This window comes from Solea solea, chromosome 16 (assembly GCF_958295425.1).
Source record: "Solea solea chromosome 16, fSolSol10.1, whole genome shotgun sequence".
Lineage (NCBI taxonomy): Eukaryota > Metazoa > Chordata > Actinopteri > Pleuronectiformes > Soleidae > Solea > Solea solea.
The window spans coordinates 6,416,180-6,443,703 of record NC_081149.1 but is presented as its reverse complement, the minus strand read 5'-3'; the positions used below and the strand labels follow the sequence as shown (position 1 = coordinate 6,443,703).

At 44.7% G+C, this 27,524-nt stretch overlaps 3 protein-coding genes across 3 annotated transcripts in view; all 3 read left to right on the top strand.

The window, feature by feature from the left end:
* Positions 1-13,525, top strand: part of notch3 (notch receptor 3) — a 30,822-nt gene extending 17,297 nt beyond the window's left edge. The window contains exons 10-33 of the mRNA XM_058652665.1: positions 540-653; positions 2,152-2,385; positions 2,771-2,881; positions 2,979-3,171; positions 3,288-3,433; positions 3,819-4,052; positions 4,140-4,292; positions 4,682-4,910; positions 5,039-5,240; positions 5,341-5,497; positions 5,597-5,781; positions 5,866-5,998; positions 6,097-6,354; positions 6,455-6,567; positions 6,834-7,378; positions 7,467-7,793; positions 7,878-8,026; positions 8,118-8,337; positions 8,465-8,555; positions 8,711-8,879; positions 9,285-9,589; positions 9,683-9,830; positions 9,921-10,018; positions 10,374-13,525. Coding sequence (XP_058508648.1) covers positions 540-653; positions 2,152-2,385; positions 2,771-2,881; positions 2,979-3,171; positions 3,288-3,433; positions 3,819-4,052; positions 4,140-4,292; positions 4,682-4,910; positions 5,039-5,240; positions 5,341-5,497; positions 5,597-5,781; positions 5,866-5,998; positions 6,097-6,354; positions 6,455-6,567; positions 6,834-7,378; positions 7,467-7,793; positions 7,878-8,026; positions 8,118-8,337; positions 8,465-8,555; positions 8,711-8,879; positions 9,285-9,589; positions 9,683-9,830; positions 9,921-10,018; positions 10,374-11,870 — 6,011 coding nt within the window. The 3' untranslated portion in view covers positions 11,871-13,525. The remainder of the gene's footprint in view (positions 1-539; positions 654-2,151; positions 2,386-2,770; positions 2,882-2,978; positions 3,172-3,287; positions 3,434-3,818; positions 4,053-4,139; positions 4,293-4,681; positions 4,911-5,038; positions 5,241-5,340; positions 5,498-5,596; positions 5,782-5,865; positions 5,999-6,096; positions 6,355-6,454; positions 6,568-6,833; positions 7,379-7,466; positions 7,794-7,877; positions 8,027-8,117; positions 8,338-8,464; positions 8,556-8,710; positions 8,880-9,284; positions 9,590-9,682; positions 9,831-9,920; positions 10,019-10,373) is intronic.
* A 5,321-nt stretch (positions 13,526-18,846) lies between these two features.
* LOC131475566 (microfibril-associated glycoprotein 4-like) lies at positions 18,847-22,182 on the top strand. Its single transcript, XM_058653786.1, has 5 exons — positions 18,847-18,927; positions 19,364-19,552; positions 19,958-20,054; positions 20,177-20,344; positions 21,571-22,182. Exons 1-5 carry the CDS (start codon positions 18,925-18,927, stop codon positions 21,816-21,818), a joined length of 705 nt encoding a protein of 234 aa, XP_058509769.1. The 5' UTR covers positions 18,847-18,924; the 3' UTR covers positions 21,819-22,182.
* A 1,626-nt stretch (positions 22,183-23,808) lies between these two features.
* On the top strand, positions 23,809-27,373 carry LOC131474876 (microfibril-associated glycoprotein 4-like). Its single transcript, XM_058652581.1, has 5 exons — positions 23,809-23,966; positions 24,543-24,731; positions 25,153-25,249; positions 25,372-25,539; positions 26,766-27,373. The coding sequence occupies exons 1-5, from the start codon at positions 23,964-23,966 to the stop codon at positions 27,011-27,013; spliced, it is 705 nt and encodes a 234-aa protein (XP_058508564.1). The 5' UTR covers positions 23,809-23,963; the 3' UTR covers positions 27,014-27,373.
* The last annotated feature ends 151 nt before the right edge of the window (positions 27,374-27,524 follow it).

Below are 27,524 nucleotides of genomic sequence, written 5' to 3'. Positions count from 1 at the left end.
CTCACCCCTCACCCCCTTTACACCCCAAGCACCAACACACACACAGACGGTCCTGACATTGTTAATCAACTGAGCGGTGTGTGTGCGACCAAAGCACCGATTCAGTCGTGTCTGGGCATCGTGCCCACTGATCCCCAACCAGTTTCTTAAGCTTTCTACACTGGTACATTTCACACAGTAATAATAATAATTATGGTTATGTTTATGATGAAACCTCTGTCCAGGCCACTCCCACAACATTCACTCAAAAATATTGCGATAATTATCAATATTGACTCAATTTGAACAGTTTTTTTTTTGGCCATATGGTATATGGGGAGTTGGGCGGGTCCAGTGGTCATCTCAGTTCTGGTCCAAGTGCACAGAGGACAATTCCTTAAGTAGTTCAGACGCCCGGCCCCAGCCTTAGCCAGACGTCACTAACCGAGCCGAAGACCTCTGCCCTTGTAAGACGAGGTAGAGCTGCCCTCTGACCCGAGCGCGGACCCTTCCTCTGGACCGTTTTTCTGACCCTTCACCTATGTGTTTGCATGTCCCAGGCTTTACTGGCACCATGTGTCAGATCGACATCGACGAGTGCGCCAGCACACCCTGCCAGAACGGAGCCAAATGCTACGACCGGCCCAATGGATTCGAGTGCCGCTGCGCTGAAGGTAAGAGCCTCTGGACCTCACGGCCCTAATGTTAGAGACAGTACATTGCTCAGCATGTCTTCACAGGCAGACGGGGCAGATGCACCTTAACCACTTGTTGAGCTGTGTTTGGTCTTTGTTAAGTGTTGTGGGAGGGAGGGGGTTGGAGGGGGATGGGGGGATCGGTCGGTCGGTCTCTGGACGTCTGCTGGTGATGCAGACTGACTTGAGGCCCCTAATCCCCCACTTTCCCTCAGAGGCTCTCAGGATCATGGGGTCACTGAGGACCAGCAGTTGCCAAGAAAGGAGCCTTGGTCACCTCGACATCTGTTCGTCAGTTCAAACCCCTCGCAACACCTCATGCACCATCATAACTCCCATTCCTTTGCATCCTCACTTGAAAACAAGCCCGTACATTTTTTTGTTGGAGCAGAGTTTGACACTCGGTCTGCGTGTGTGTGAGCGGACGACACGCACACACATGTAATATTTAACATGTTTGTTTGGAACTGTGCCTACGGAGGAGGCTGCTTCATTGTTTCAGTGGCCAGCTGCTTGGTATTCGCTGTGTTTGCGGGCCCCTTGTGTTGAGTGAAGTGGCTCTGTTTGACGTGGCGCAGTCCATTGTTGCCTCCAGCACAGAGAACAAAAGCAGGACTGGGAGCCCTGTGTAGGGCCCTTCTTTACTGCTTTGCCCGGCTCAGCATCGGACTGCACACACGCACACACACACTCACACACACACTCACACACACACTCACTCACTTGTCTGACGCACAGACACGGTCGACATGGAAACCAAAGTGATCGCACCCCCAAACTGTGGAGGACTTTATTAAGAAAAAAACCCTGAAACACGAAGTTAAGAAAAAGACAAACAAAGAAACATAAATGCCTCAACCTGACATTTTGTTTCTTTCCTCGATACACTTTAATAGCTTTAAGATATTCACTTATACCATAATAACACATAATAATGTTCACTTTATGACTGCTAAAAACTCTTTTTCTCTTCATTGCTACTGGTTTAATTTCAACGTGTAAAAAATTATTGTACTCTTTAGAAGATTTTAGAAGAAAGATTTTCTTGATTAACCAATTAGTTGATGCATAAAATGTCAGAAAAGGGTAAAAATGTGGATTGGTGTTGTTGGGAGATTATTTCAGATTGTATATTTCAGGTTATTTCTTAAAAATCGTTGCTTGCTTTTGTTTTGTTAGTTCTTGTTTCGAGGCATGATTGTTATTTTGTCAAGAGAAATTTCATTTCATTTAAAAAAAAAAAGGCTCCCACACTCATGATTTCAGTGTGTATTCACGGTGTTTGCCTCAACAAACTGTTATTCATAAAGAAGGCAATTGCGCCCTCTGCAGTACAAAGTATGGAACAGGCGGGGGAATTGTGTTGCCGTCTTTCTCTGTGGTTATTTCTGATCTGTTCTCCACAAACACACTGGACATTTTCCCCCATCAACGTCACCAACACCTTTTCTCCGTCTGTGCTTGATTTCCCTCTCAGGCTATGAAGGAACTCTCTGCGAGAGCAACATCAACAACTGTCAGCCCGACCCGTGTCACCACGGCACGTGCGTCGACGGCATCGCCAGCTACACCTGCAACTGTGACGCCGGCTACACGGGCTACCGCTGCGAGAACCAGCTCAACGAGTGCCACAGCAACCCCTGTCAGAACGGAGGCAAGTGTGTCGACCTGGTCAACAAGTACATCTGCCAGTGCCTGCACGGAACCTCAGGTAACGCCGCCAGCAGTGATCGAAAGTCTATCCTGGTCTTATCTGTCTGCTTGTCTGAAGCCTTGTTACTGCAGCTCGTTATTTTTGCTGTGCTCAAGTGGATGTTGTGAACGTGTAAGAACTTGCGTGCCTGACATTATAAAGATGATGAGGGGGTGTTCGCATGTGCTTGTCACATTAACACGGTAAACTCCCTTTGAACACAGCGCATGTCCTCAAATGCAACTTGTTGGACCCACTGCCAAAACAACATCGGAAAACAAAACACTAGAGTTTTGTGTATTTGGCTAAGCTTGATCAGAAAAATGGGAAATAGAATTGGATTTGTTCACGTTTTCCAAGTTAAGGGCATTTCTAAAGTTGAGAATTCCTCACCCTGACACAGGCCCAAACTGCGAGACCAACTTTGACGACTGTGCCAGTAACCCGTGTGACTACGGCATCTGCAAAGACGGCATCAACCGCTACGACTGCGTGTGCAAACCCGGCTTCACCGGTGAGGCCGTGTGAAAACGGAAAAGCACAATTATGAGAGGAAATTGATGTAATAATGGGCCCATTCTTAATTTGCATTTACCGTCTTCCTCTGCCAGGTCCTAAGTGCAATGTGGAGATAGACGAGTGTGCGTCCAGCCCCTGTAGGAATGGAGGCACGTGTGTGGATGAAGAGAACGGATTTCACTGCATGTGTCCTGAGGGCTTTAAGCCTCCGTACTGTTACTCCCAGGTGGACGAGTGTGGCAGCAGCCCGTGCGTCCATGGCGCGTGCAGGGACGACATCAACGGGTAAGAAGGAGAAGTGTTTGCCTGTTTCTGTCCCTGCACGTTTCAGCTTGCCGTTATTGCGCTGTTACGCTATGACATCTCGCTTTGGCTCAACGGCTCTTTTCCGTTATTTCCAGTTACCGCTGTGACTGTGAGCCGGGATGGGTGGGAAAGAACTGTGACCTGGACAGAAACGACTGCTTGCCGAGTCCCTGCCAGAACGCTGGCACCTGCATCGACCTGCTCAACAGCTTCACCTGCAAGTGTCGCCAGGGCTTCAGAGGTGAGAGGAGTAGATAAACACTGTTAGAAGCCACCAGTACACTACAGAAACAGAGTGGGTTTGTGGGAAAACCTCAGAAAACAACTTTCCATTCCCTTTAGAATCCATGTGCTTCAGCAAATGAAGTTGTGTTTGGAAATGTTGGCGAAAGGTTCACATGCTGAGCGGAAGTGATTGTGAGCCTGTATGGAAAGTAAAAATAAGTGTTATGGTTGCAAGTGTTGTTTAAATGACAACAAAAAAAAACAGAAACTGCTCTGTTCTGAAATATTCCAACCAAATCTTCAATAATTATATCAGATACATATGGAGGGACATTGATCCATCAGATCTGTATGTTTTGCATACATCTTCATGTCTTCCTTCCTCTCGTTACTCCCAACAGGTAACCTGTGCCAGGTGAACATCAACGAATGTGCCTCCAGTCCGTGTCTGAACAAGGGCACGTGTGTGGACGGAGTGGCGAGTTTCACTTGTCTGTGTGAGCTCCCGTACAGCGGACCCACCTGCGCTGACGTCCTCATGCCTTGCTCCCCTAACCCGTGTGCCAACCACGCTGTCTGCACCCACACACCAGACTACATGGGATACCAGTGTAACTGCCAGCCAGGGTGGCAAGGTTAGCACATGTTCGTCCGTTGTGAGGAAGTCCGTTTGGAGACGTAAACTATATCTATGAGCTTAACATTTTCTTCTGCGTCTGCAGGTCAGCTGTGCACCGTAGATGTGAACGAGTGCATCTCCAACCCGTGCAAGAACCGCGGGACCTGCGCGAACACGGTCGGAGGCTTCGTGTGCTCCTGCAGAGCGGGATATTCCGGGCTCACCTGCGAAACAGACATCAACGACTGCGCTCCGAGTGAGTGGACACACGTTTCCGTAAAGCCTGATCCATACGCCGATATAATTGACAATATTTGCACGAATAAAAGTGTAAGGTATTCTTCCAGTTTCAGTCTAAGTAAGCCTCAAATGTCCTCCGCTAGCGCTAACTCAGTTTCATCATAACCATCCATCCAACAATCCAAACGGAGAAGCTGTCATTAGGTCGTCAGGATGATGCAATGTTGTTAAAAGAAATGGATGGATGTGTGAGGACTGGACCCTTAAGCAGAAGCATAACTTGAAAGCGCGACTCTTGAAGCTTATCAAAGTGACAACTTTCAATAAGTGTCAAGTGAAGGAGCATAAATCAAGCTTAACTGTTTTCTGTTGTGCTTGAACCCCTTTGCCCTCTTTTCCCAACAGATCCATGCCAAAACGGAGGTTCCTGCTCCGATGGTATGAACACCTTCCACTGCAGTTGTCTGTCGGGCTTCACTGGCCTGCGCTGTGCTCGGGAGATCAACGAGTGCCAGAGTAACCCGTGCAAAAACGGAGGCACGTGCACAGACTATGTGAACTCCTACACCTGCACCTGTAGGCCGGGCTTCACTGGCATTTACTGTGAAACCAACATCCCCGACTGTACTGAAAGGTAAACGTGTGTTTGCTCAAAGGAAACCTCTAATATCGACATATCTCTTGCATTTCTTAGAAGACTGGACGGAAGTTACTACTAAATATGATGAGATTCAAATGTATATCTGTGCCTCGTCTTCACAGCTCTTGCTTTAATGGAGGAACATGCACGGATAAAATCAACGGCTATGCCTGTAGCTGCCGCTCAGGCTTCACTGGCTCGCACTGTCAGTACGAGGTCAATGAGTGCGACTCCCAGCCCTGCCTCAACGGAGGCATCTGTCAGGACGCCTTGGAGTCCTTCCGCTGCTCCTGTCCTAAGGGCTACACCGGCAACCGCTGCCAGGTACGCACTAACTCAGCGGCAGTCCTAAATGTTGGTAAGGCCTTGACTTTGTTAGTTTTTAGATCGGTTAATAACGATTATTAATTTTTCATCCACTCAGACACCAGTCGACTGGTGCAGGCGCTCTTCTCCTTGCCAAAATGGAGGCCGCTGTCGACAAAAGGACTTTTCCTTCCTCTGTGAATGCAGTAATGGCTGGTCTGGACGTTACTGCGACATCCCGAGGGTTTCCTGTGAGACAGCCGCTCGCCAAAGAGGTATTTTACATGTTCTGTTTCCTGTTAATCATGTTCTTTCTGGGCTGTTTGTGTTCTGTAAAGTAAAATCCTCCCCCGCCCCCGAATCTGTCTCATCAGGACTCCAGACTGATGATCTCTGCCACCACGGCGGTCACTGTGTCAACACTGGGAACAGCCACTACTGTAAATGTCCCGCCGATTACACTGGAAGCTACTGCGAAAGCCAAGTGGACCACTGTGAGGACAAACCCTGCCACAATGGCGCCACCTGCAGGGGTTACGTCGGAGGTTACCAGTGTGATGTAAGTCAGCCTCCAGCGGAGTCACTACTCACACAAGGCTTCGTCGCAGCTGTGGAGGTGACACTTGTTGTCTTGTCATTGCAGTGCATGCCAGGATACACAGGACAGAACTGTGAGATTGAGATCAACGAATGCCAGTCTCATCCGTGCCAGAACGGTGGCACTTGCATTGACCTGGTGGGGCATTACATCTGCTCCTGCCCCCCTGGCACACTGGGTACGCATACCGTAAACTGCAATTTTCACTGACCTGAAAAGAACTTGAGTGAGAGCATGTGTTTATAACGGCATGTATGAATCCTCCTTCTTCTCAAGGTGTGCTCTGTGAGATCAACGAAGACGACTGCACTCCAACTCTGAGGCTGCGCAGTGCTCCTCCCAAGTGCCTGAACAACGGCACCTGTGTGGACAGAGTGGGTGGATATCGCTGCAATTGTCCCCCAGGATTCACCGGAGAGAGATGCGAGGGAGACATAAACGAGTGTCTCTCTAACCCCTGCAGTACGCCTAACAGTCTTGACTGCATCCAGCTGCCCAATGACTACCAGTGTGTCTGCAAACCTGGCTTCACAGGTCAGAGGACCTCTCCATCCGCCGTCTCTTCATGTAAAACGCTGTGTCTTCTGGCTGTAGAGCTCCACCAACGATGTGTTCCCTTTTTCTTTTTCCGAAGGTCGGAGGTGTCAGAACAGGTTCAGTGCGTGTGAGTCTCACCCCTGTCAGAATGGAGGAGCCTGTTCTTTATCCAGCAGCTCTGCACTGGGATACACCTGCACATGTCAGCTTGTAAGTATATATGTCGACGCTATGATTCTGCCTCTGTTCTGACTTGTTAAACAAAAGCAGGGTTATTTGTATGCTGCGTGGACACAGGGAGCATTTGTTTGTATACAGTGGCAGCGCAGGGGGGTGGGCGGGGAGAGGAGAGTCTATCCCATCAAACTGCTGAATGACTGGGTGTTTTTTGAGCAGCGGAATTCACTTCTGAGACTCATTCATTTGTTGTTTTCTTGTATGTGACTTGTCTTGTATGCATTGTCTCTGCCTTTTAGGGTTACACTGGGCCCAACTGTGAAAGGAGCATGTCGTGTCGGGAGCTGTCTTGCTACAACGGAGGCAGCTGTGCACTTACCACCAGGGGGGCTCGCTGCTCCTGCCCTCCAGGTTACGGCGGACCGCAGTGTCAGCACCGCACCAAGGACGGCTGCTCCGCGCAGCCCTGTCGGAATGGAGGGCTGTGCACCGAAGAGACCAGCTTCCCGTATTTCCACTGTCAGTGTCCGAGTGGCTGGACGGGTAAACGGTGCGAGCGCGAGCAGCTCCTCAGATCCCCTGAGCTCATGGCGGTCTCGTGCCCGCGGGCAGACTGCCACGAAAAGGCCAACGATGGTGTTTGCGACCAGGAGTGCAACCTCTTCCCATGTCGCTGGGACGGCGGCGACTGCTCTCTGGCGGCGAACCCCTGGGCGAACTGTGAAGACCCTCGCTGCTGGCGGGCCTTCAATAACAGCCAGTGTGACGAATCCTGCAACAATGCAGAGTGTCTGTTTGACAACTTTGAGTGCAGGATCAAGGAAAAGACCGAGAAAGTCTGCAAGTGAGTTTACGGCAAACATGCTTCCATAGGTATTTTCTGCACTGTTGAGAGGAAGAACTGGAGCTGATGTTCTGTTTCTCTTTTCCAGTCCCATATATGAAACCTACTGTATCGACCACTATGCTAATGGACGATGTGACCAGGGCTGCAACTCTGAGGAATGTGGCTGGGATGGCTTGGACTGTGCGGAGGGTCTTCCCGAGGATCTTGCCGATGGCATCTTGGTTTTGGTGGTCCTGCTGCCTCCAGAGGAACTGCTCCGCACCGGCAGAGCATTTTTGCAGAAATTGAGCGTCATCCTACACACGTCACTGCGCTTCAGGCTGGACGAGAACGGAGAAGCCATGATTCGCCCCTTCACGCGCAAAGAAGCACGCCTCAAGAGGGAGCTACAGCCTCAGCATGAAATCATCGGGTCAGTGAGAAAACTTTCAAACTCCACTCTTTCCTCTTGATTTTGCATTTCACTGAACACCTGCCTCTCTGCTTTCCCCTGTAGCTCTAAAGTGTATTTGGAAATGGACAACCGTCTGTGCTCTCGGGACTCTGGCAAGTGTTTCCGTAAGGCGGAGGGTGCTGTGGAGTACCTGGGAGCGCTGTCAGCCGTGGATATGCTCCGCTTCCCTTATCCCCTGAAACAAGCTTATGGTGAGAACCGGAACTAAAACGCAACACGTGACGTGGCGTGTGACATGAATGAGACACTCATATGTGATCACATCTCTTCTTTTCACTATAGTTGAGAAACCACATGATCCTGATGGCATACCTCTGTGGATGATACTGGTGGGACTAGCGTCCCTTTTCCTTTTAGTCATCCTTGTCATCGGCATGTTGATTGCCCGTAGAAAGAGGGAGCACAGCACCCTGTGGTTCCCCGAGGGCTTCTTCCCGAAAAAGGAAACCAGCAGCAACAAGAACCGCAGAGAACCCGTTGGCCAGGATGCTCTGGGAATGAAGTGAGTCATCCTGTGGTCACTACTCTATTACAGATCATTGGGATTGAATTAGTTTAGCAGTGCAATGTTGAATGGAATTGAATTTGTATTTCCTTTACTTGGTCTAACATCGTCCATCTGCAAACAGACACATGCCAAAAACTGTGGAGGAATCTCTCCTCGGAGATCACAGCGACCAGTGGATGGACTCGGACTGCCCAGAAGCAAAGAGGCTTAAGGTCAGTAACACAACGTCTTCATGGTAAAGCACAGTAGATAAACAATAAAACCATCGGCCGTACACACACGCACATGAATGTTCACGTGAACTATACAATAACATACAGTAAGTAATGAAAGTGGCTTTTTCTTCTTTTTTTGTTCGTCCACGCAGGTTGAGGAGCCGAGTATGCTCTCAGACAGCGAGGACGCAGTGGACAGCAGACAGTGGACACAGCATCACCTGGCTGCTGCAGACATCCGTGTGCCTCCCACCATGGCCCTCACGCCACCTCAGGGAGAGTTTGAAAGCGACTGTATGGACGTTAATGTCAGAGGCCCAGGTTGGTAACACGATAAAGGTTTTATACTGACCGAACCTGAGCTGCAAGCGAGAGACGTTGTTTTTTTTTAGTCTAAGTCTACAGTAATCACACAACTTGACACTTGCACTCAATGACTTAAATACAATTTCTCCATTAACGGCCATCAATTCCTCTTAATCTGCTCTCGTTGAACTGTAACCACTGAGAATATTTCCATAATCCAACCATAAAATTACACCTTGGAGGGCTTCAGTAGCCTGTGTGTTGCGTTCAATGTCCTGTCTTAAATAGTAAACCCCAATACTAAACAGAAATATGAGCTTGATATATTGTACATTTGAGTCTATGTTTCACTAAAAGAACTTGAAATGACCATGACACGACCATGCTCTGACCCACGTCTGTTTTTCTGTCTCCTTCCAGATGGTTTCACGCCTCTGATGCTGGCGTCTTTCTGCGGCGGCGGATTAGAGGCTGAGATAGCAGAGGAGGAGGAGAGCGAGGAGTGCTCAGCCAACATCATTTCTGACCTGATCTACCAGGGCGCATCCCTCGCCGCCCAGACAGACCGCACCGGTGAGACAGCGCTCCACCTGGCCGCCCGCTACGCTCGTGCCGACGCCGCCAAGAGGCTGCTGGATGCCGGGGCGGACGCCAACGCCCAGGACAACACAGGACGCACCCCGCTCCATGCTGCAGTGGCTGCAGATGCTCAGGGCGTCTTCCAGGTAAATAAACCAATCGTCACATCAGATCGATGGATAAAAATGATATAAGTTTAATTTGTAATGTTGACACTGATCTTAAACCTTCCTCCTCAGATTCTGATCCGGAACCGGGCCACAGATCTCGACTCCCGCATGTACGACGGCTCCTCCGCACTGATCCTGGCTGCACGGCTGGCAGTAGAGGGCATGGTCGAGGAACTCATCACTTGTCATGCTGATGTCAATGCAGTCGATGAATTGGGTAAGTGTTCACTGAAGCGAATGTTCTGACGCGGGTTTTCCCTGCGCGGGGAAAAGATTTGTTAACTCACTGTTGCGTTACCTCCTGCAGGGAAATCGGCTTTACACTGGGCTGCAGCGGTGAACAATGTGGACGCCAGTGTTGCCCTGCTGAAGAACGGTGCAAACAAAGATATGCAAGATCTCAAGGTATGACGCTTACTTACACTGAAACCACACTATAAGCAATGCCTTAAAGACATAATATGTAACATCTTTGCATTAAAATGCGGCCAAGCAGTGGGCAAAGTTTTTATAGCTGGACCTGAAAGTTGTTACTGTCGTGACTAAGTGTTGTCAGAATAATTGCAAAAATGGACCAACAACCATGCTCTGATTTAGTGATTGGTCTGTTCTCAGCAAGATCTGACTAGAAAACACTCCATTTCAGAGGAGAGAACCTGCACCTGTTTAGTATGCTGCGTTAGCATAGATGCAGATTAGACACAAAGTCATTTGGACATGTAGCCTGACACGTAGCCTCTGTTCTTCTTCTGCTCCTCAGGAGGAGACCCCTCTGTTCCTCGCAGCTCGCGAGGGCAGCTGTGAGGCGGTGAAGGTGCTGCTTGTTCACTTTGCCAACCGAGAGATCACAGACCACATGGACAGGTTGCCCAGAGACATTGCTCAGGAGCGCATGCACCACGACATTGTGCAGCTTCTCGATGAGTACAACACAGTAAGGAGTCCCCAGAGCCACGGAGGGCCCGGACACCACCTCACTGGAGGACACACCCTGTCTCCTCTCATGTGTCCTCCTAGCGCCTTCATGCCCAGTCTGAAGAACACCCCACAGGGCAAGAAGAATCGTCGGCCCGGCGCCAAAGGTTCAGGCCTGGGTGGTCAACACGCTGCCAGTCTGAAGGAGTCAGTCAAGGCCCGCAACAAGAAGCTGACCCTGGACATGCAGAGTGCCTTACTAGAGAGTTCAGTCACCCTGTCCCCAGTTGACTCACTGGACTCTCCTCACGGGGGAACTAGCAACGCTGGCTACATCACCAACCCCACTTCTCCTGTGGCCATGCAGTCGCCGGGGCTTTACCACTCGTCCATGTCTGTTCCAACCACCCCCATGGTGCACAGCAGCATGATGGAGGGAGGCAGACAGTTCGCAGTGTCTCTGGCGCAGCTGAGCGACCTGGGAGCCGGAGGAATGTCCCTGCAGGGACGCGTCTCCATGGGATCTGACGTCAACCACGGCTACGTGTTGAGCTCGGGCCAGATGGGGCTGAACATGGGCATGGTCAGTCCCGTCAGCGTCCCCTTCGACTGGCACACCCGCATGACCCCCTCCTCCCAGTGTGGTCAGCAGGTGGTGAATCTGGTGCACAGTAGCCAGGCAGGCATGCACCCGCAGAGCCCGGCCATGCAGCAGCAGAGCATGCTGATGCACCAACAGATCTTCCGGAATCAGATGCTGCAGCCGACGCCTGTTACCTCCACACCCACCATCAGCCCGGTCAAGCTGCCCTCCATCGCTGAGCAGCAGCAGCAGCAGCAGCAGCAGCAGCAGCAGCAGCAGCAGCTCATCAACCATGCCATCACCAGCCAGCAGAGCATGAGCGCCTCCACTCCGCCGACACCACAGACCTCACAACCTCCTCCGTCTTTCTTCCAGCAGCAGCAGCAGATGCCTCCTTCACAGCCGCAGCCTCCCGCTCAGCCGCCACAGGCAGCGACGCCGGCCGCCCAGTCCGCTCAGGCTCTGCCCCCACAGGCCAGCGGCAGCACTGCAGGAACCGAGGATTACCCGACCCCTCCCTCTCAGCACAGCTACTCCTCATCCACGCTAGACGCCACGCCCAAGCGTTACCTCCGTTTGCCCAGCGAGCACCCGTATCTGACGCCCTCCCCAGAGTCTCCCGAGCCCTGGTCAAGCCCGTCTCCTCACTGCGTCTCCGACTGGTCAGATTCTACTCCCAGCCCGGCAGTCGCTGGCCCTGCCCAGACCCAAATTACTCAAATCCCAGAGGCCAATGGAAAGATGCAGGTGTTTGCATGAAGGCCTCTGCTTGAAAAGGGACCTGAGGTGAAAAATTTAAGAAAAAAATAGTGGACTGGCTCCCGGGCCTGTCTGTGTTTATATGTGTCAGCCTGTTTCCAAGATTTTCATTGGATTTGGACTGACTGTGTTCACTCTGAGGACCGTCTGCTCGTGATTCTTGCAGAGGAAACAGTAAAAGGGAAAATGTGTGTTGTCTGAGGAAAACGGCAGACAATTTAATGAAGTAATTCTGTCACAGATGGACTTGTTTTTTATTATTAAAAAAAAAAAAGTATATGAAGAAAACCAAGTCTTTCATTTCAAAGACTTAGGGGATGCTCTCCTGAAAACTAACATTTAAAAAAAAGTAGATAAGAGAAAAAAAAGTAAAATGTTGAAGGGAATTCATTTATTTTTTTATTTATTGTTTTTATCTTTCTGAAAAGATTTTTTTTTTTTTTAGTTTTTTGTCACCCTCTTTCTGTCCCAGCTTCTCAAAAACCACCTTGCATTCGTATGAAGCCAGCGTGGCAGGTTCATAATTTAGAGCAGAAATAACGAACACTCACCTCTCGACTTATATTTATTCAGGCCCACAACAGCTGGTAAACTGGTTCTAGCAAACATATATTGAGAGTTGCTCAGCAGTAGTGATGTGTTTAATTGAATTGTGGTGTTTGATTATTTTTCCGTATGAGTATTATATGAGTAAGAATGTAGATGAGTGTCTCTGAAGCACTTCCAGTCAACGGCTTCGTAGGGCGAGTGTCGGTAAAACCCCCAACTACAGAGGATATTTATAACAAATGGGCAGCTTTTGTTTTGGTTTTTCTTGTAATTTGACTTCATGGCCTTTAACAAATAAGTGAGCAGAGTTAAAGAATATTCCGGGTTAATGCTCCTGTTTTCACCTGTAGTGTCTCACAGACTCTTACCTCTCGTTTTACTACCACCTCTTCAGTTTTTAAGCTTCTGTTCATTCACTTTAAACAAACGGTTTGCCTAAAAGTACAAATCAGCCTCTCACTGCCCTTTTTCTTTTTTTTTGCTAATGTATTTTTTTTTATATATATATACTTTGTATATTTGTGGAAACCTGTTTTGTTTTGTTGGTTGTTGTTTTTTTTTTTTTTAATTGAGTACATCGCCTCAGATGTACTAAGCTATGCTTATCAGCTGCTATTTTATACCACTGTTCCCTTGCAAACATTCCTAGATTTTACCCGTCCTGTTGAGTCTGGACGCTGCGCATTTCCAGAAGACGGATAGGCGGAAGTTTAAAGGATAGTTCAGGCTTTTTTTCCAAAGTGTGAGTTGTTGATCCACTGCTGCCTCCATCAGTAAATTCAAATGTGTGATTTTGTGACTTCAGTGTTTGAATTCCTTCATTTGAGCTAAAAACGACCATTTTTTTCTATGGGCTTTGGTGCAGTGGAGTGAGCAGTTTGCAAACCTCAGTTTTAAATTGGTAACGACTGTTTAATAGTGAAATAAAGCTGCAAACATACTGCCAAGATATCATAGACTGAGGCAGGAGTAGCTTTTATGTTTCATGTTTTCCAGATGGGTGACCATGCCTGCTCATGCTGGTTCTTGTGTTAGGGGGGCCAGCAGGGGGCAGCAGTGACTATGTGACACTTGTATGAAAAAGAAAAAAGACCTGAATGATCACTTTAAATAAGATGAGTTCATATCACATCACGTCCCTCGCTGGACTAAGTGAAAACATTCCGGGACGATGGAGCCAACGTTCTCAGCCTCGTCTTGCAGTGGAGAGGTGGTCAGGTGATCAGCGTGGGGGGTGTGGCCACTGGGCTGTGACTGCTCGTGCCCTGTCACTCCTCAGGGAGGTGTTTTATGGCATGCAGCGGGAAACATCTCAATGTTTCCCGCTGCATCTACAGTAGCTTCCAGTCCAGAGGTCGTGTGGAGTTGCATCATAAGATGATTGTTAGAAGAGACGCTACTATGTAGTGCAGCACCCTTTAACTTTCTTTTTTTTTTTTTTTAAATGACAAAAGTCTGAGATGAAACTCCCATTTGTCCAACTTACACCGTGCGCATTGTCTGACCAACTCTTTATCCTGACAAAACCTGAGTGAGTGTGTAGGATTTCCTTTACATACTACGGACATTTGAGGATAAAGTCAGTTTTATAATAGTAGAATTTCAAGCACATAACCTTTTAATACTTTTTTTTTTACTCAAACAACCACATTTAGCTACTCCTTTTGTGGTAATCTAATCTTTTATTTTATTCATCATCCTGTTGACCGTAGATGCCACTGTTCTGTCAGAACTGAGAAACTTGTCTTCTCAGTCCACAAAATTATTTTTTTAATCATATATATATATATATATATATACATATATATATACATACATACACATATGTAGTGTATATATATATACATATATATATATATATATATATATGTATGTTTTTTCTTTTTTCAGGTCGCACTAAGTGTTTTTGAACATTTCAACCTCCCAACGTCTATTTGTACATTTGCGGTGGGTAGATCTTTGCTTGAGAAGTCTTATGTTTTGTTGTGTACTAAAAGGGGCAAAAATAAAAAATGTACTTCATTTAGCATTATTTGAAGCGGAGGCTGTGACTGATGTTTTATTGGTCTTGTTTTTATTAGAACAGTCATAGATTTTTATTTTCTATCATTATTAATTTCAATACTTGTTTAAAAGTAGTTTTAAAGAAAAGAAATCATTGTACATAAAACCTTTGTTTTCCACAGTTTTTCTTTCTACAGTCAAAAGTTGTAAAATAAATTACTTATAATAAAAACTGTAGGGAACTACAATCTGTGTGTCCTCTTTGCTGAACTGTACTGATCCAGAAGGAAGTTGTGTGATGAGGTATTGCACACACACACACACAGACACACTCACTCACTAATCGCAGGAGGTGCTATGTTTGTTGAAGCCAGAATGTCTGTCAAAAATCATTATCATTTTAGATTAATTATTGTCTTGATCTGTACTATATGTCTTTTTTTTTTTATTCTTTTTTATAGACTTTCTTTATTGGAAGCAATTACAAAACAACAGAGCAGAGCAATGTAACAAAAGACTTCCATTCCTCAAATGTTCTCACATTTTTACCCCTCCCACATTCCCACCCCACTCAAGGAGAGCAAAACTCTGTTCAATATTAAACAATACTTACATACAACAAATACACAGGGAAAGAAAAAAAGAAAAGAAGTCTATATGTCTTATTCTAACTTGCTTTAACCCTCACAGAAACTCAATTGTAACCCTAACCCTAAAACCAGGTCTAAACCCAGAAAAAGCCCTTTAAAGATGTGAGGACCAGACAAAATGTCCTCACACCGTATGGTTTATACACAGTGGCGATTTTGGTCTGGAAATTCTGGTGGGGCCATGCAGGGAGATCTTATAATGCAATCCTGAAATACCACATATTACTCTCATACCCTCACGACGAAAACATGGTAGCAAGTGAGCGAGGGGACCACAGCACCTTTGACACAAAATTGCAGCTGAATAATGCCGTCACACAAACAATCTGCCAATCTGATGACATATATTATCACATCAATAGCACCACCAAATGGCAGTGTTGAAAATCTCACAAAATCAAATAGATCGAAACATCAACGTGACAACAATAAAAACACACTGCATGACTCATGGCGTGAACGGCACACACCCAATACACAAAGCCATAAGCACACAATAGCAAGACCTGTGCAGTGCCCGCCCTTGCTCCAAATCAGCCAATGAGAAGCGCTCTGGGGCCCTGAACTTCAGGCCCCACTGCAAAACATGCATGCACGCGCAGCAGTTCACCAGTCCACAACACTGCAGGCTCAGGGCTATCTAGGCTGTGCCCCACCGAGTGGGCACAACGACATTTTTGACACAGGAAAACTTATAAAAGCTTATAATCCTACCCTGCACAGCAGCGCCCTCTGGTGGGGCCGTGCCCCTAATGCAAAGACGCCATGGTTTATACTATTTTTTGGTCCTCATAAAGACACAAATACAGTAACACATGCGGTCACACATTCGTCTTGAATGGGACACTGCACTGACTTGCATTCATTTGAGCAGCCTAATAATGACTATACCGTTTTATTTGGAAAGCCCTTTTTGCGTCAAAGTGCTTTACGGTAAGTAAATAAAAAACTAAATTGTAGGACAAAAACAAACCACTTAAGGCTGATAAACCACAGTGAATCGGTGCGTCTTCAGCTTTGATTTAAAGACCTCAATAAGGCTGACCTGCCTGACATCAAGACGAAGACAGGCACGAAAAAAGGCACACGCACACCAACCGTCTTCTTTCTGACTATTGGGACGACCAGACGGCCACTGTCCTGAGACTGCAAAGACCATGTGGCTACGTAATCACGTTTTAGGTTTCCACAAATATGAGGGTGCAGGACAGTGGTGTAGCTAGAGGGGATGCAGGAGTGGCACTGGCCCCCCCCATTCAATCTGATCGGCCACCCCAGGTACCACATCAGTTGATTGACATGTCACGGCACCGCGCGTCTTGTCAAAAGGAGCCAGTTGCATTTTGAATCCTCCTGTACAGTAGTTGGCGCTATGTACCACAAAGAGTTGCAATCTACCTTACTAGGAGAAGAGGAAGAAGAACCACAGAATGAGAAGAAGAAGAATGAACAGCCTTGATGTGTGAAATCTTTGTTCTTAAGTTTTACAGTGGTGTCTCCGCCACTGGTGCAAAACCATTTATATCAGTCATGGTCTGGACAGGGAGTCAGGGAAGAGAGGCCAGCACAGGACTAATATGCTAATATTTAGCTGCTCCAGTCATAATAACGCGCTCCTGCATTTTGGACCATGTACAGGACTCAGTCTGAAACTCTTCTTGGGCAACTCGGATGTTACAAAAGCATAGATGAGAGTGAGTGACTCGTGTGACCTCCTTCAGGGCCGGGGCCTATGAATTCCGGTGCCCGGGGCAAGATTGGGATTCTAGAAACTCAGTTTTTAGTAACTCTTCAGACAAACAGCTATTTTCCATGAAAAAGTGAAATATGTATACGAGTATAGCGAGACTAACACATTAACAAACAAGTCAGAAAACACTACATACTATGGTTGTTTACAATAAAAATTATGGACACTGCAAGAATAAAATGTTACTTTACAGATCATTTAAATATGATACGTCTGAACTTCCATACACTGTCTGTTTTTATTTTACTGTCTTAACTATTATTATATTATCATATATTATTTATATATAAATATATTTTCCTTTGTGGTTGTCCGGCGGCCCTCCAGTAGATGGCGCCCTAGGCAACCACCTGTGTGGCCTAGAATTTGCACTGCACTCCCAAAGACACACAAATACTGGACACGAAGAACAGCTACAGCACTGGTTCTCAAACTTTGTATACCAAAGTACCACCAGAGGAAGTTCACATAGCTTTCATACCAAAACATAAAAACACAACATTAAATGAGTAAACCAGCAATTCAGCTTCAGAAGTTGATAAAAAAAAAGGTGCTGATATCAGATTTACCTTTAACTTGTGTTTTCTTCTTGTGCATCTCTGTGGCAGAAGACTGTTTCGACTGTAACCGATCAAAAAACCCCACCGACACAATGTGCAGAGAGCTCAGCTAACCAGGGTTCCAAGACCTTGGTTGACATCAGATTCAAGGACTTTCCAGGACCAATTCCCTCAAATTCAGGGTCTGATTGTGCTGACACAGTTTTTAGATGGGAGAACAACTTGTAAGAGCCACTTCATCCATGGCGTCCACTTTCATTGATTTGCAGCACCTTTGGACAAGTGATTGTCCTTGGGATCTTGGTCAAATTCATTCATTCAAATTCAGTCTTTGTCATTTTCTTTGGCGAGTCAGAGATCTTGGAATTTGCATTTCCCAGGCATCACACAATTTCCTCATTCTTGCTTAACGTTATTCGCTCATTGCTCTGCACGGAATCTCACGTCAACAGTGGAGAGAGACATTGGACAGTGTCCACAAAACCACTTGTCATTACGACTCTACCTTTGTTCTGCATAGTTTCCCTGCTACAACACACCTGATTCAAATAGTCTGCTCGTCATCAAGCTCTGCAAAAGCCTGACAACAACCCACCCCATTTAAATCAGGGGCGTTGGAGCAGATAAACATCCAAAACATGCATGACCATCAACAGCAGAGTTGAGTATGTGGGTTACACCCATGAAAAACTTGCCAAATCTTCGGTGTCAGTGCCAAACAAATTATTTTGCTAGTGTCAGAAACTCTGTGTGGGAATTTGGTCTCATGAAAGACTTGCTTACAACCAGAGTCCAGAGTGAAAATCAGTGATTTTAAATCACAGCACACAGGATAGGCTGAGCCATTTTGTGATGTTACTTTTAGAAATCCTTTGGTTACCTCAGTGACCCAAACTTACCACACGAGGCAGCAGTGGACCAACAGCTCCTGTGTCCCCACAGGCTAAAATGTGGATTTTCTCTATGGATTTTTAATCCAATCCAATTTTATTTATAAAGCACATTTTAAACCACAGGATGGACCCTGTCTGACAGTGAGATTAAGCAGCAAACATGTTGTAAAGATAGTGCACACTTCAGCTGGTACACATCTTATTAGTCAACAAAAGTTTCATACTGCGGCTTTAAATGGCAGATAGTAGCATAGTTGCTCTTCAGTATTTCAGAAACTGCTGATTCACAGGGATTTTCACACACAATGATGTCTAGTGTTTACAGAGAATTGTTTGAACACACAGCAAATAAAACCTTAAAGCAGACAAGGTACATGTGTACCTAATAAAGTGGCTAATGGGTGTAATGGGAGGGTTAAAAAATATACACCGCCTTGAATAACCCTTCCTCCTCATCAGTTTTTACCAGAAACTGTCATTACACAATACCAGGAAACCCAAGAAGGCTTTTATGTATTGAAACACAAACTAGACTCAAATCTGTCAATTTATCAAGCAGGAAAACAAACTCTAGGAGTCAAACTGCGGTACCAAACGGCTTGGAGATAATCCTGACGATTACCCGTAAATTACCACTTCAGGGGAATAATGGTGAGTTTGGTGCATCTGATGCAGATTTTTAAAATAATTTGTTCAGTAAAAACACTGCATTTCTGATTCTCGGTGCAGGCAAATGTTGGTGGTGTCCCACAGGGGTCCGTCCTAAGACCACTCCTATTCACTTCCTTCTTCAAATCAATAATGTTGACAGTAATGCCAATTCTGCCAATTACTCCCTTCGACCGGAATAATCTACAATATATGTGAAAATGTAGGATCTGGTCATATTAGACTCACAGAACATTTGGCTGTAGAGGTTCCTGAAGATGTGCTGTAGATATTGAATTTATTGACATTTTGTATTCAAAGTAATTTTGTTCTGTATGCTGTATGTTTCAATAGTATATAGCTTTTATGTTCTGATGCCTACCTTGGTCAAGACACTCATATAAAGAGTTTTACTCCAGCTTTTTTGTTTCAATTTCAGGGTTTTATTCTTTTACTCGCTCTGATCCCAGCAGCCATCTGCTCAACACAGCTTCCAGTCGACTGCAGTGACTTGTACAACAGAGGTTTTGGTCACAGTGGTGTGTACACCATCTACCCAGCAGGACCAGTGTCACCTGTCCAGGTCTACTGTGACATGGGCTGGGATGAGGAAAGTGGTAAATGGACTGTACGTATGTTCTATCCTCATTTGTATATTTACATTGTTATTATATTAATCACTGAGGTGCTGCTCATCTGATGTCATGCTTCTCTGCCCGGCAAAAGTTAATAGTTTCAGACATTGTGATTTTTTTTTACCATCCGCTCCATTCTTGTGGATGTGGTGGATATGACAACAAATACATGAAGGAATTTCTCCAAATTTGGTTGGTTGGTAGGTCTATTGGTCAGTCAGTAGGTAGGTACACAGGTGGGTAGATAGATGGATATGTAAGTAGGGTAGGTAGGTTTTCACTCCCTTATATCAGTATCGAGTATCGTCATCTATCACCAAAAAATCATTATTGATCATGCTGCAGCTGGTGATGGATTAGATTGGAGAACATCCAACTAACACAAAAATCTATTCCAGGTGATTCAGAGTAGAAAAGACGGCACCGTGAACTTTTATCGTGGATGGGACCAGTACAGAACTGGATTTGGACAAGCATCAGGAGAATACTGGCTGGGTAAGAGTTGAGACTTTGGCATTATTGCTACACTATTTGTTGAGTTTCTTCACAGCTCTCAACAAATGACCCAAGTCAATCCCTGTCTTTGAGTGTCCCTGTTTATCAACCTTGTCCTCCAGGTCTGGAGAACATCCATGTCCTTACTCAGAGGAAGAGCTATGAACTGAAGATAGACATGGAGGACTTTGAGGGCCACAAGGCCCACGTCTATTATTCCAACTTCTCTGTGGGTTCGGAGCTAGGTGGCTACAAGCTTAAACTCAAAGGCTTCAGAGATGGAGGAGCTGGTGAGTCTTGATCAAAGTATATCTAGGCAGGAATGTGCTGACTGATACAGATACTGATAGTTTTGATGCCAACTCTGGCAGTTCGCATCAAAACAAAAACGACACCATCTTGGCAGGAAGCTACGCAACTCAAATCCAAAGACTTACAATATATAACCAGCAGCATGTATATCAGGTAATATGTCAAGAAACTCACAAAGATGGTGGATAGCTGTTGTTGCCCGGGATACCATAACAGTAGAGGAAAAGCAAATTGTACAATATTTCACCAAATCACCAAAGATCCTGTGAGACAACAAATAAAAATGTGAATCCAAAGCAAAGGATTCTGCTTACAGGGTGATTTGGATACAAAACCTGACATTTATTAACTTTAATATCTTGTTTAGTTTTAAGTTGTTGGGTTTTTATTGCAAAGGTGACATAGAATGCTTGTATCACACATATATGTTAGTTATGGAGGTCTACTTACATATATTAACTTGTTTTCATGGTTAAAAACCTCCTAATCGCTGCAAACGAGCCAATCAAAATATCTCCTCACTGACGCTCTCGTCAGCCACGCTGTTTCAGACCAAAATCACACCCCCAGAACGTGGACTGTGTTGTGATTGGCCAGCCAACGAGAGCTTTCCCACTGTCCTGTGATTGGCCAGGTACCTGGAAGTGACGTAATTGGTAGGCCAGCTCTCAGATACACAGCTCCCCCTCTGGCACAGTGGATGCTCTGCATCTCAGCAGCTACAACGAGAGTAGTTCTTCTTCTTCTGCGGTTGAATGTACGCAATCAGATGTGCCCGGACTAGTGCCCGCACCAGGAGGCGCTACGGTGATGAGAGGAGTGGTGAGGTTTTCTGATGACATCATCAGCATAGGGAAGTGCCGATCCGCTTCGCAGAGCCCAGGAAAACAATAAAACCCTATTTTCTCAGCAGTGGCAGAACTGTTTGTTCTGAAACTTTAGGGTTTCATAAACGAGGTAATGACGCAGATACACACACATACGCAGCGTTAATTGGAGCTTTCGGTCTATGTCGCCTTTAAGGGTTTTTTGGAGTAGAGTGAATGCAGGTTTATCAGAGAGTTAAAAGTGTCGAGATATTGCAGGACTGGAATAACGTCTGCTCACGCTGTTTTCATACTCGTGAAAAGCACCAGGGGGCAGTATAAGTGTGACAGGTTCTGCGGTATGAAGTCATTCATTTTGCTCTTTCTTTTTTATTCAGGAGCTTCATTCACTGGCCATAATGGTCTGAAGTTTTCTACATTTGACAAAGACCAGGACACTCATGAGAGCAACTGTGCTAAGATCTACCTGGGAGGATGGTGGTATGGCGCATGTCACGGTGTTAACCCTAACGGCGCTTACTTATGGGGCAGCTCAAGCTACGGGATCGGAATCAATTGGAATTCTTGGAAAGGATATGAATATTCTCTGAAATCAATCTCAATGAAGATACAACCCAAACAGTGATGTTAGATGTCAGATTATCACACTTACCACATGCACTGCCTTTTTTTCTGTGACCAATGACAATACTATGAAAGTTCTTTTTTTTTTTAAAGTTTGTTTTATTTCTCTCTCTTTTGGGGGAAAGTTTAAATAACATTTTTGGGTGATTTTCTTCATTTCTTTTTTTCCCTTTGGGGAAAAAAAACATTATTCTTCGTGGGGGAAAAATATCTTTGTGTATTTCATTGTGCTAAATAAGTCAAATCAAATTAAATATGTAGTGGGTGATGTAACTCCTTGTTGTGACCACTGGAGGGCAGTGAGCACTTTTTCTTCAGCATCAATGCAAAAACCTTGTGTGATGAATAAAGATTTTATACATGGAGCAGCTTTTGCAATATTGTGTTCAAAGAGGACAAAACAAGGAGCACTTTTATTAATTTATGGATCTATTGACATAATTATTACCCAAATATGAGTGTTATTTCTAACAAAAGTTACACTAGAGTAAATTAGGGTCAGAAATACAAAAAAATCATGCAGAGTTTAATAATACACGTCATCATTTTTGTAGTGTTGGAGAAAATCAGTTTAAAAATAATGACACTCAAGGCAATAATAAGAATATTCTCATAAATATGATCTGTTTTATTATCAGGCTCATTTGGAAGCCATGTTCATGTGTCACAAGAATTTGGAAATCACCCATTTGGCAATCACCCAAGGACAGGCTGAACCTGCAATTAGTTGGTTAGTACCCAAATATTCCAAAAACTGCTGATTTGGCAATCAAAGTAACCAATCAACGTACAATTGCCAAAAACTGTTTACGCAGCAGCAAAAGTAACCAATCAGAGTAAGAGGGGGCAAACCCCTCCCTTACAGATGGTACGACATACGATAACCACCATTAGAACAGCTTAGCCTAAGCTAATCGTGGAAAACACGTGATGTGAGACCAAAAGGAATAAGGCAGGGAAAATGAAAGGGGATTGCCCATTCCCAGAGGATAAATACGAGATGCTCAGTGAATGTAAGTCAGTGTCACAGTGTCATGCTGTGTGCTCACCTTGGTGTTTGATTGTGGATCCAGAATTAAATGCTTTTTGACCTGAAGGACAACAGCTTCAACTCTTTATTACTTTTGCTGGAACTTTAGCTGATGTATCAAGATAACAAACTAAGTTGATTTTTCTCAAGAAACCCCACCACGACAGTAGTTTGTTCATGATGCTTCCCGATGTCATCAACTTAGGTTGTTAAGACTGCGAGAGAAAGCAAGACCAAGTGGCACATTTGACAATGGTTTGATTGTAACAGATTTATCCACACAGACGTGAAAACACAACTTTACCCGTACAATCCTTTTTGTTCTTAGGCAGCGTTTCAAATAAATACATACATGCATACTCATGGAGCCCCCAAAAAAGGCAAAAGAACCAAGACATGTGGGACTAAGGAAAGAAAGGAAAAGTTAACATAAACTAAACACTCACCAAAACAAGACGAAAAGAGTGCTGTTTCAAACTCACCACACGAGGCAGCAGTGGACCAGCACCTCCTGTGTCCCCCGCCGACTAAAAACACAGGAGAGTGAGCAGTTTACAAATGTTGGTTTCAAACCAGAAAAGTCTGTCTGACAGTGAGATTAAGCAGCAAACATGTTCTTAAGACAGTGTCCACTTCAGCTGGTATAGATCTTATTAATCAACAAAAGTTACATATGGCAGCTTTAAATGGCAGATAGTGGCATGGTTGCTGCTCAGAGTATTTTAGAAACTGCTGATTCACAAAGATGTCTAGTGTTTACAGAGAATCGTTTGAACACACCACACGTCTAATCTTGAAGCAGATAAGATACAAAAACACTAGGTTTAATATGTGTCATGTGTACCTAATAAAGTGGCCGGTGGGTGTAAAGAGAGGGTTATAAAACATACACCACCTTTGAAAAACCCTCCTTGTCATCAGATCTTATTTTATTTATGGCTTGACCAGAAACTGTTGTTAGTCATTACACAATACCAGGAAACCCAAGAAGTATTTAATGTGTTGGAAGACAAACAAGACTCAAACAGGAAAACAAACTCTTGGAGTAAACTGCGGTACCAAAAGGCTTGGAGATAATCCTGAGGATTACACGTAAATTACCACTTCAGGGGAATAATGGTGAGTTTGGTGCATCTGATGCAGTTTTTTGTTCAGTAAAAAACACTGCATTTCTGGTTCTCAGTGCAGGCAAATGGCTTCACTCCTCTGTAATTATGGTGTCCAACAGGGGTCCATCCTAAGACCTCTCCTCTTTATTTTTTACATCAATAATGTTGACAGTAATGCCAATTCTAATTGGCTTTTTAATGCTGATGATACAGTCATTTATAATTCAGCATCCACACCCAACCTAGCTCCCTCCCAGCTGCAGCTTTCAGTCTAATTTTAATTATTTCAATTCAGACAAAAAAAGAACCTATGGTTTTCTCAAAAACATGGCTCCCTTTGACTGGAATAATCTACAAAATAATGTGAAAATGTAGGATCTGGTCATATTAGACTCATAGAACATTTGGCTGTAGAGGTTCCTTTATATGTGCCTTTATATTGAATTTATTGACATTTTGCAATCCAAGTAATTTTGTTCTGTATGCTGTATGTTTCAATAGTATATAGCTTTTATGTTCTGATGCCTGCCTTGGTCAAGACACTCAAACAAAGAGTTTTATTCCAGCTTTTTTGTTTCGATTTCAGGGTTTTATTCTTTTACTCGCTCTGATCCCAGCAGCCATCTGCTCAACACAGCTTCCAGTCGACTGCAGTGACTTGTACAACAGAGGTTTTGGTCACAGTGGTGTGTACACCATCTACCCAGCAGGACCAGTGTCACCTGTCCAGGTCTACTGTGACATGGGCTGTGATGAGGAAAGTGGTAAATGGACTGTACGTATGTTCTATCCTCATTTGTATATTTACATTGTTATCATATTAATCACTGAGGTGCTGCTCATCTGATGTCATGCTTCTCTGCCCGGCAAAAGTTAATAGTTTCAGACATTGTGATTTTTTTTTACCATCCGCTCCATTCTTGTGGATGTGGTGGATATGACAACAAATACATGAAGGAATTTCTCCAAATTTGGTTGGTTGGTAGGTCTATTGGTCAGTCAGTAGGTAGGTACACAGGTAGGTAGATAGATGAATATGTAAGTAGGTAGGTAGGTCAGAAGGAACTGTGATGATCTCAGTTTTACTCCCTTATATCAGTATCGTCATCTATCACCAAAAAATCATTATTGATCATGCTACAGCTGGTGATGGATTAGATTGGAGAACTTCCACTTAACACAGAAATCTATTCCAGGTGATTCAGAGTAGAAAAGACGGCACCATGAACTTTTATCATGGATGGGACCAGTACAGAACTGGATTTGGACAAGCATCAGGAGAATACTGGCTGGGTAAGAGTTGAGACTTTAGCATTATTGCTACACTATTTGTTGAGTTTCTTCACAGCTCTCGACAAATGACCCGAGTCAATCTCTGTCTTTGAGTGTCTCTGTTTATCAACCTTGTCCTCCAGGTCTGGAGAACATCCATGTCCTTACTCAGAGGAAGAGCTATGAACTGAAGATAGACATGGAGGACTTTGAGGGCCACAAGGCCCACGTCTATTATTCCAACTTCTCTGTGGGTTCGGAGCAAGACGGCTACAAGCTTAAACTCAGTGGCTTCAGAGATGGAGGAGCTGGTGAGTCTTGATCAAAGTATATCTAGGCAGGAATGTGCTGACTGATACAGATACTGATAGTTTTGATGCCAACTCTGGCAGTTCGCATCAAAACAAAAACGACACCATCTTGGCAGGAAGCCACGCAACTCAAATCCAAAGACTTACAGTATATAACCAGCAGCATGTATATCGGGTAATATGTCAAGAAACTCACAAAGATGGTGGATAGCTGTTGTTGCCCGTGATACCATAACAGTAGAGGAAAAGCAAATTGTCCAATATTTCACCAAATCACCAAAGATCCTGTGAGACAACAAATAAAAATGTGAATCCAAAGCAAAGGATTCTGCTTACAGGGTGATTTGGGTACAAAACCTGACATTTATTAACTTTAATATCTTGTTTATTTTTAAGTTGTTGGGTTTTTATTGCAAAGGTGACATAGAATGCTTGTATCACACATATATGTTAGTTATGGAGGTCTACTTACATATATTAACTTGTTTTCATGGTTAAAAACCTCCTAGTCGCTGCAAACGAGCCAATCAAAATATCTCCTCACTGACGCTCTCGTCAGCCGCGCTGTTTCAGACCAAAATCACAACCCCAGAACGTGGACTGTGTTGTGATTGGCCAGCCAACGAGAGCTTTCCCACTGTCCTGTGATTGGCCAGGTACCTGGAAGTGACGTAATTGGTAGGCCAGCTCTCAGATACACAGCTCCCCCTCTGGCACGGTGGATGCTCTGCATCTCAGCAGCTACAACGAGAGTAGTTCTTCTTCTTCTGCGGTTGAATGTACGCAATCAGATGTGCCCGGACTAGTGTCCGCACCAGGAGGCGCTACGGTGATGAGAGGAGTGGTGAGGTTTTCTGATGACATCATCAGCATAGGGAAGTGCCGATCCGCTTCGCAGAGCCCAGGAAAACAATAAAACCCTATTTTCTCAGCAGTGGCAGAACTGTTTGTTCTGAAACTTTAGGGTTTCATAAACGAGGTAATGACGCAGATACACACACATACGCAGCGTTAATTGGAGCTTTCGGTCTATGTCGCCTTTAAGGGTTTTTTGGAGTAGAGTGAATGCAGGTTTATCAGAGAGTTAAAAGTGTCGAGATATTGCAGGACTGGAATAACGTCTGCTCACGCTGTTTTCATACTCGTGAAAAGCACCAGGGGGCAGTATAAGTGTGACAGGTTCTGCGGTATGAAGTCATTCATTTTGCTCTTTCTTTTTTATTCAGGAGCTTCATTCACTAGCCATAATGGTCTGAAGTTTTCTACATTTGACAAAGACCAGGACACTCATGAGAGCAACTGTGCTAAGATCTACCTGGGAGGATGGTGGTATGGAGCATGTCACGGTGTTAACCCTAACGGCGCTTACTTATGGGGCAGCTCAAGCTACGGGATCGGAATCAATTGGAATTCTTGGAAAGGATATGAATATTCTCTGAAATCAATCTCAATGAAGATACAACCCAAACAGTGATGTTAGATGTCAGATTATCACACTTACCACATGCACTGCCTTTTTTTCTGTGACCAATGACAAACTATGAAAGTTCTTTTTTTTAAAAGTTTGTTTTATTTCTCTTTCTTTTGGGGGAAAGTTGAAATAACATTTTTGGGTGATTTTCTTCATTTCTTTTTTCCTTTTGGGGAAAAAAAACATTATTCTTCGTGGGGGAAAAATATCTTTGTGTATTTCATTGTGCTAAATAAGTCAAATCAAATCAAATATGTAGTGGGTGATGTAACTCCTTGTTGTGACCACTGGAGGGCAGTGAGCACTTTTTCTTCAGCATCAATGCAAAAACCTTGTGTGATGAATAAAGATTTTATACATGGAGCAGCTTTTGCAATATTGTGTTCAAAGAGGACAAAACAAGGAGCACTTTTATTAATTTATGGATCTATTGACATAATTATTACCCAAATATGAGTGTTATTTCTAACAAAAGTTACACTAGAGTAAATAAGGTCAGAAATACAAAAAAATC

What these genes read in the sequence shown, in the direction of transcription:
- LOC131475566 (XM_058653786.1), top strand. An exon ending in AGGAAAGTGGTAAATGGACT is followed by an intron (nt 19,553 to 19,957) that starts GTACGTATGTTC and finishes AATCTATTCCAG; the next exon opens with GTGATTCAGAGTAGAAAAGA. An exon ending in ATCAGGAGAATACTGGCTGG is followed by an intron (nt 20,055 to 20,176) that starts GTAAGAGTTGAG and finishes CTTGTCCTCCAG; the next exon opens with GTCTGGAGAACATCCATGTC.
- LOC131474876 (XM_058652581.1), top strand. An exon ending in ATCAGGAGAATACTGGCTGG is followed by an intron (nt 25,250 to 25,371) that starts GTAAGAGTTGAG and finishes CTTGTCCTCCAG; the next exon opens with GTCTGGAGAACATCCATGTC. An exon ending in CTTCAGAGATGGAGGAGCTG is followed by an intron (nt 25,540 to 26,765) that starts GTGAGTCTTGAT and finishes TTTTTTATTCAG; the next exon opens with GAGCTTCATTCACTAGCCAT.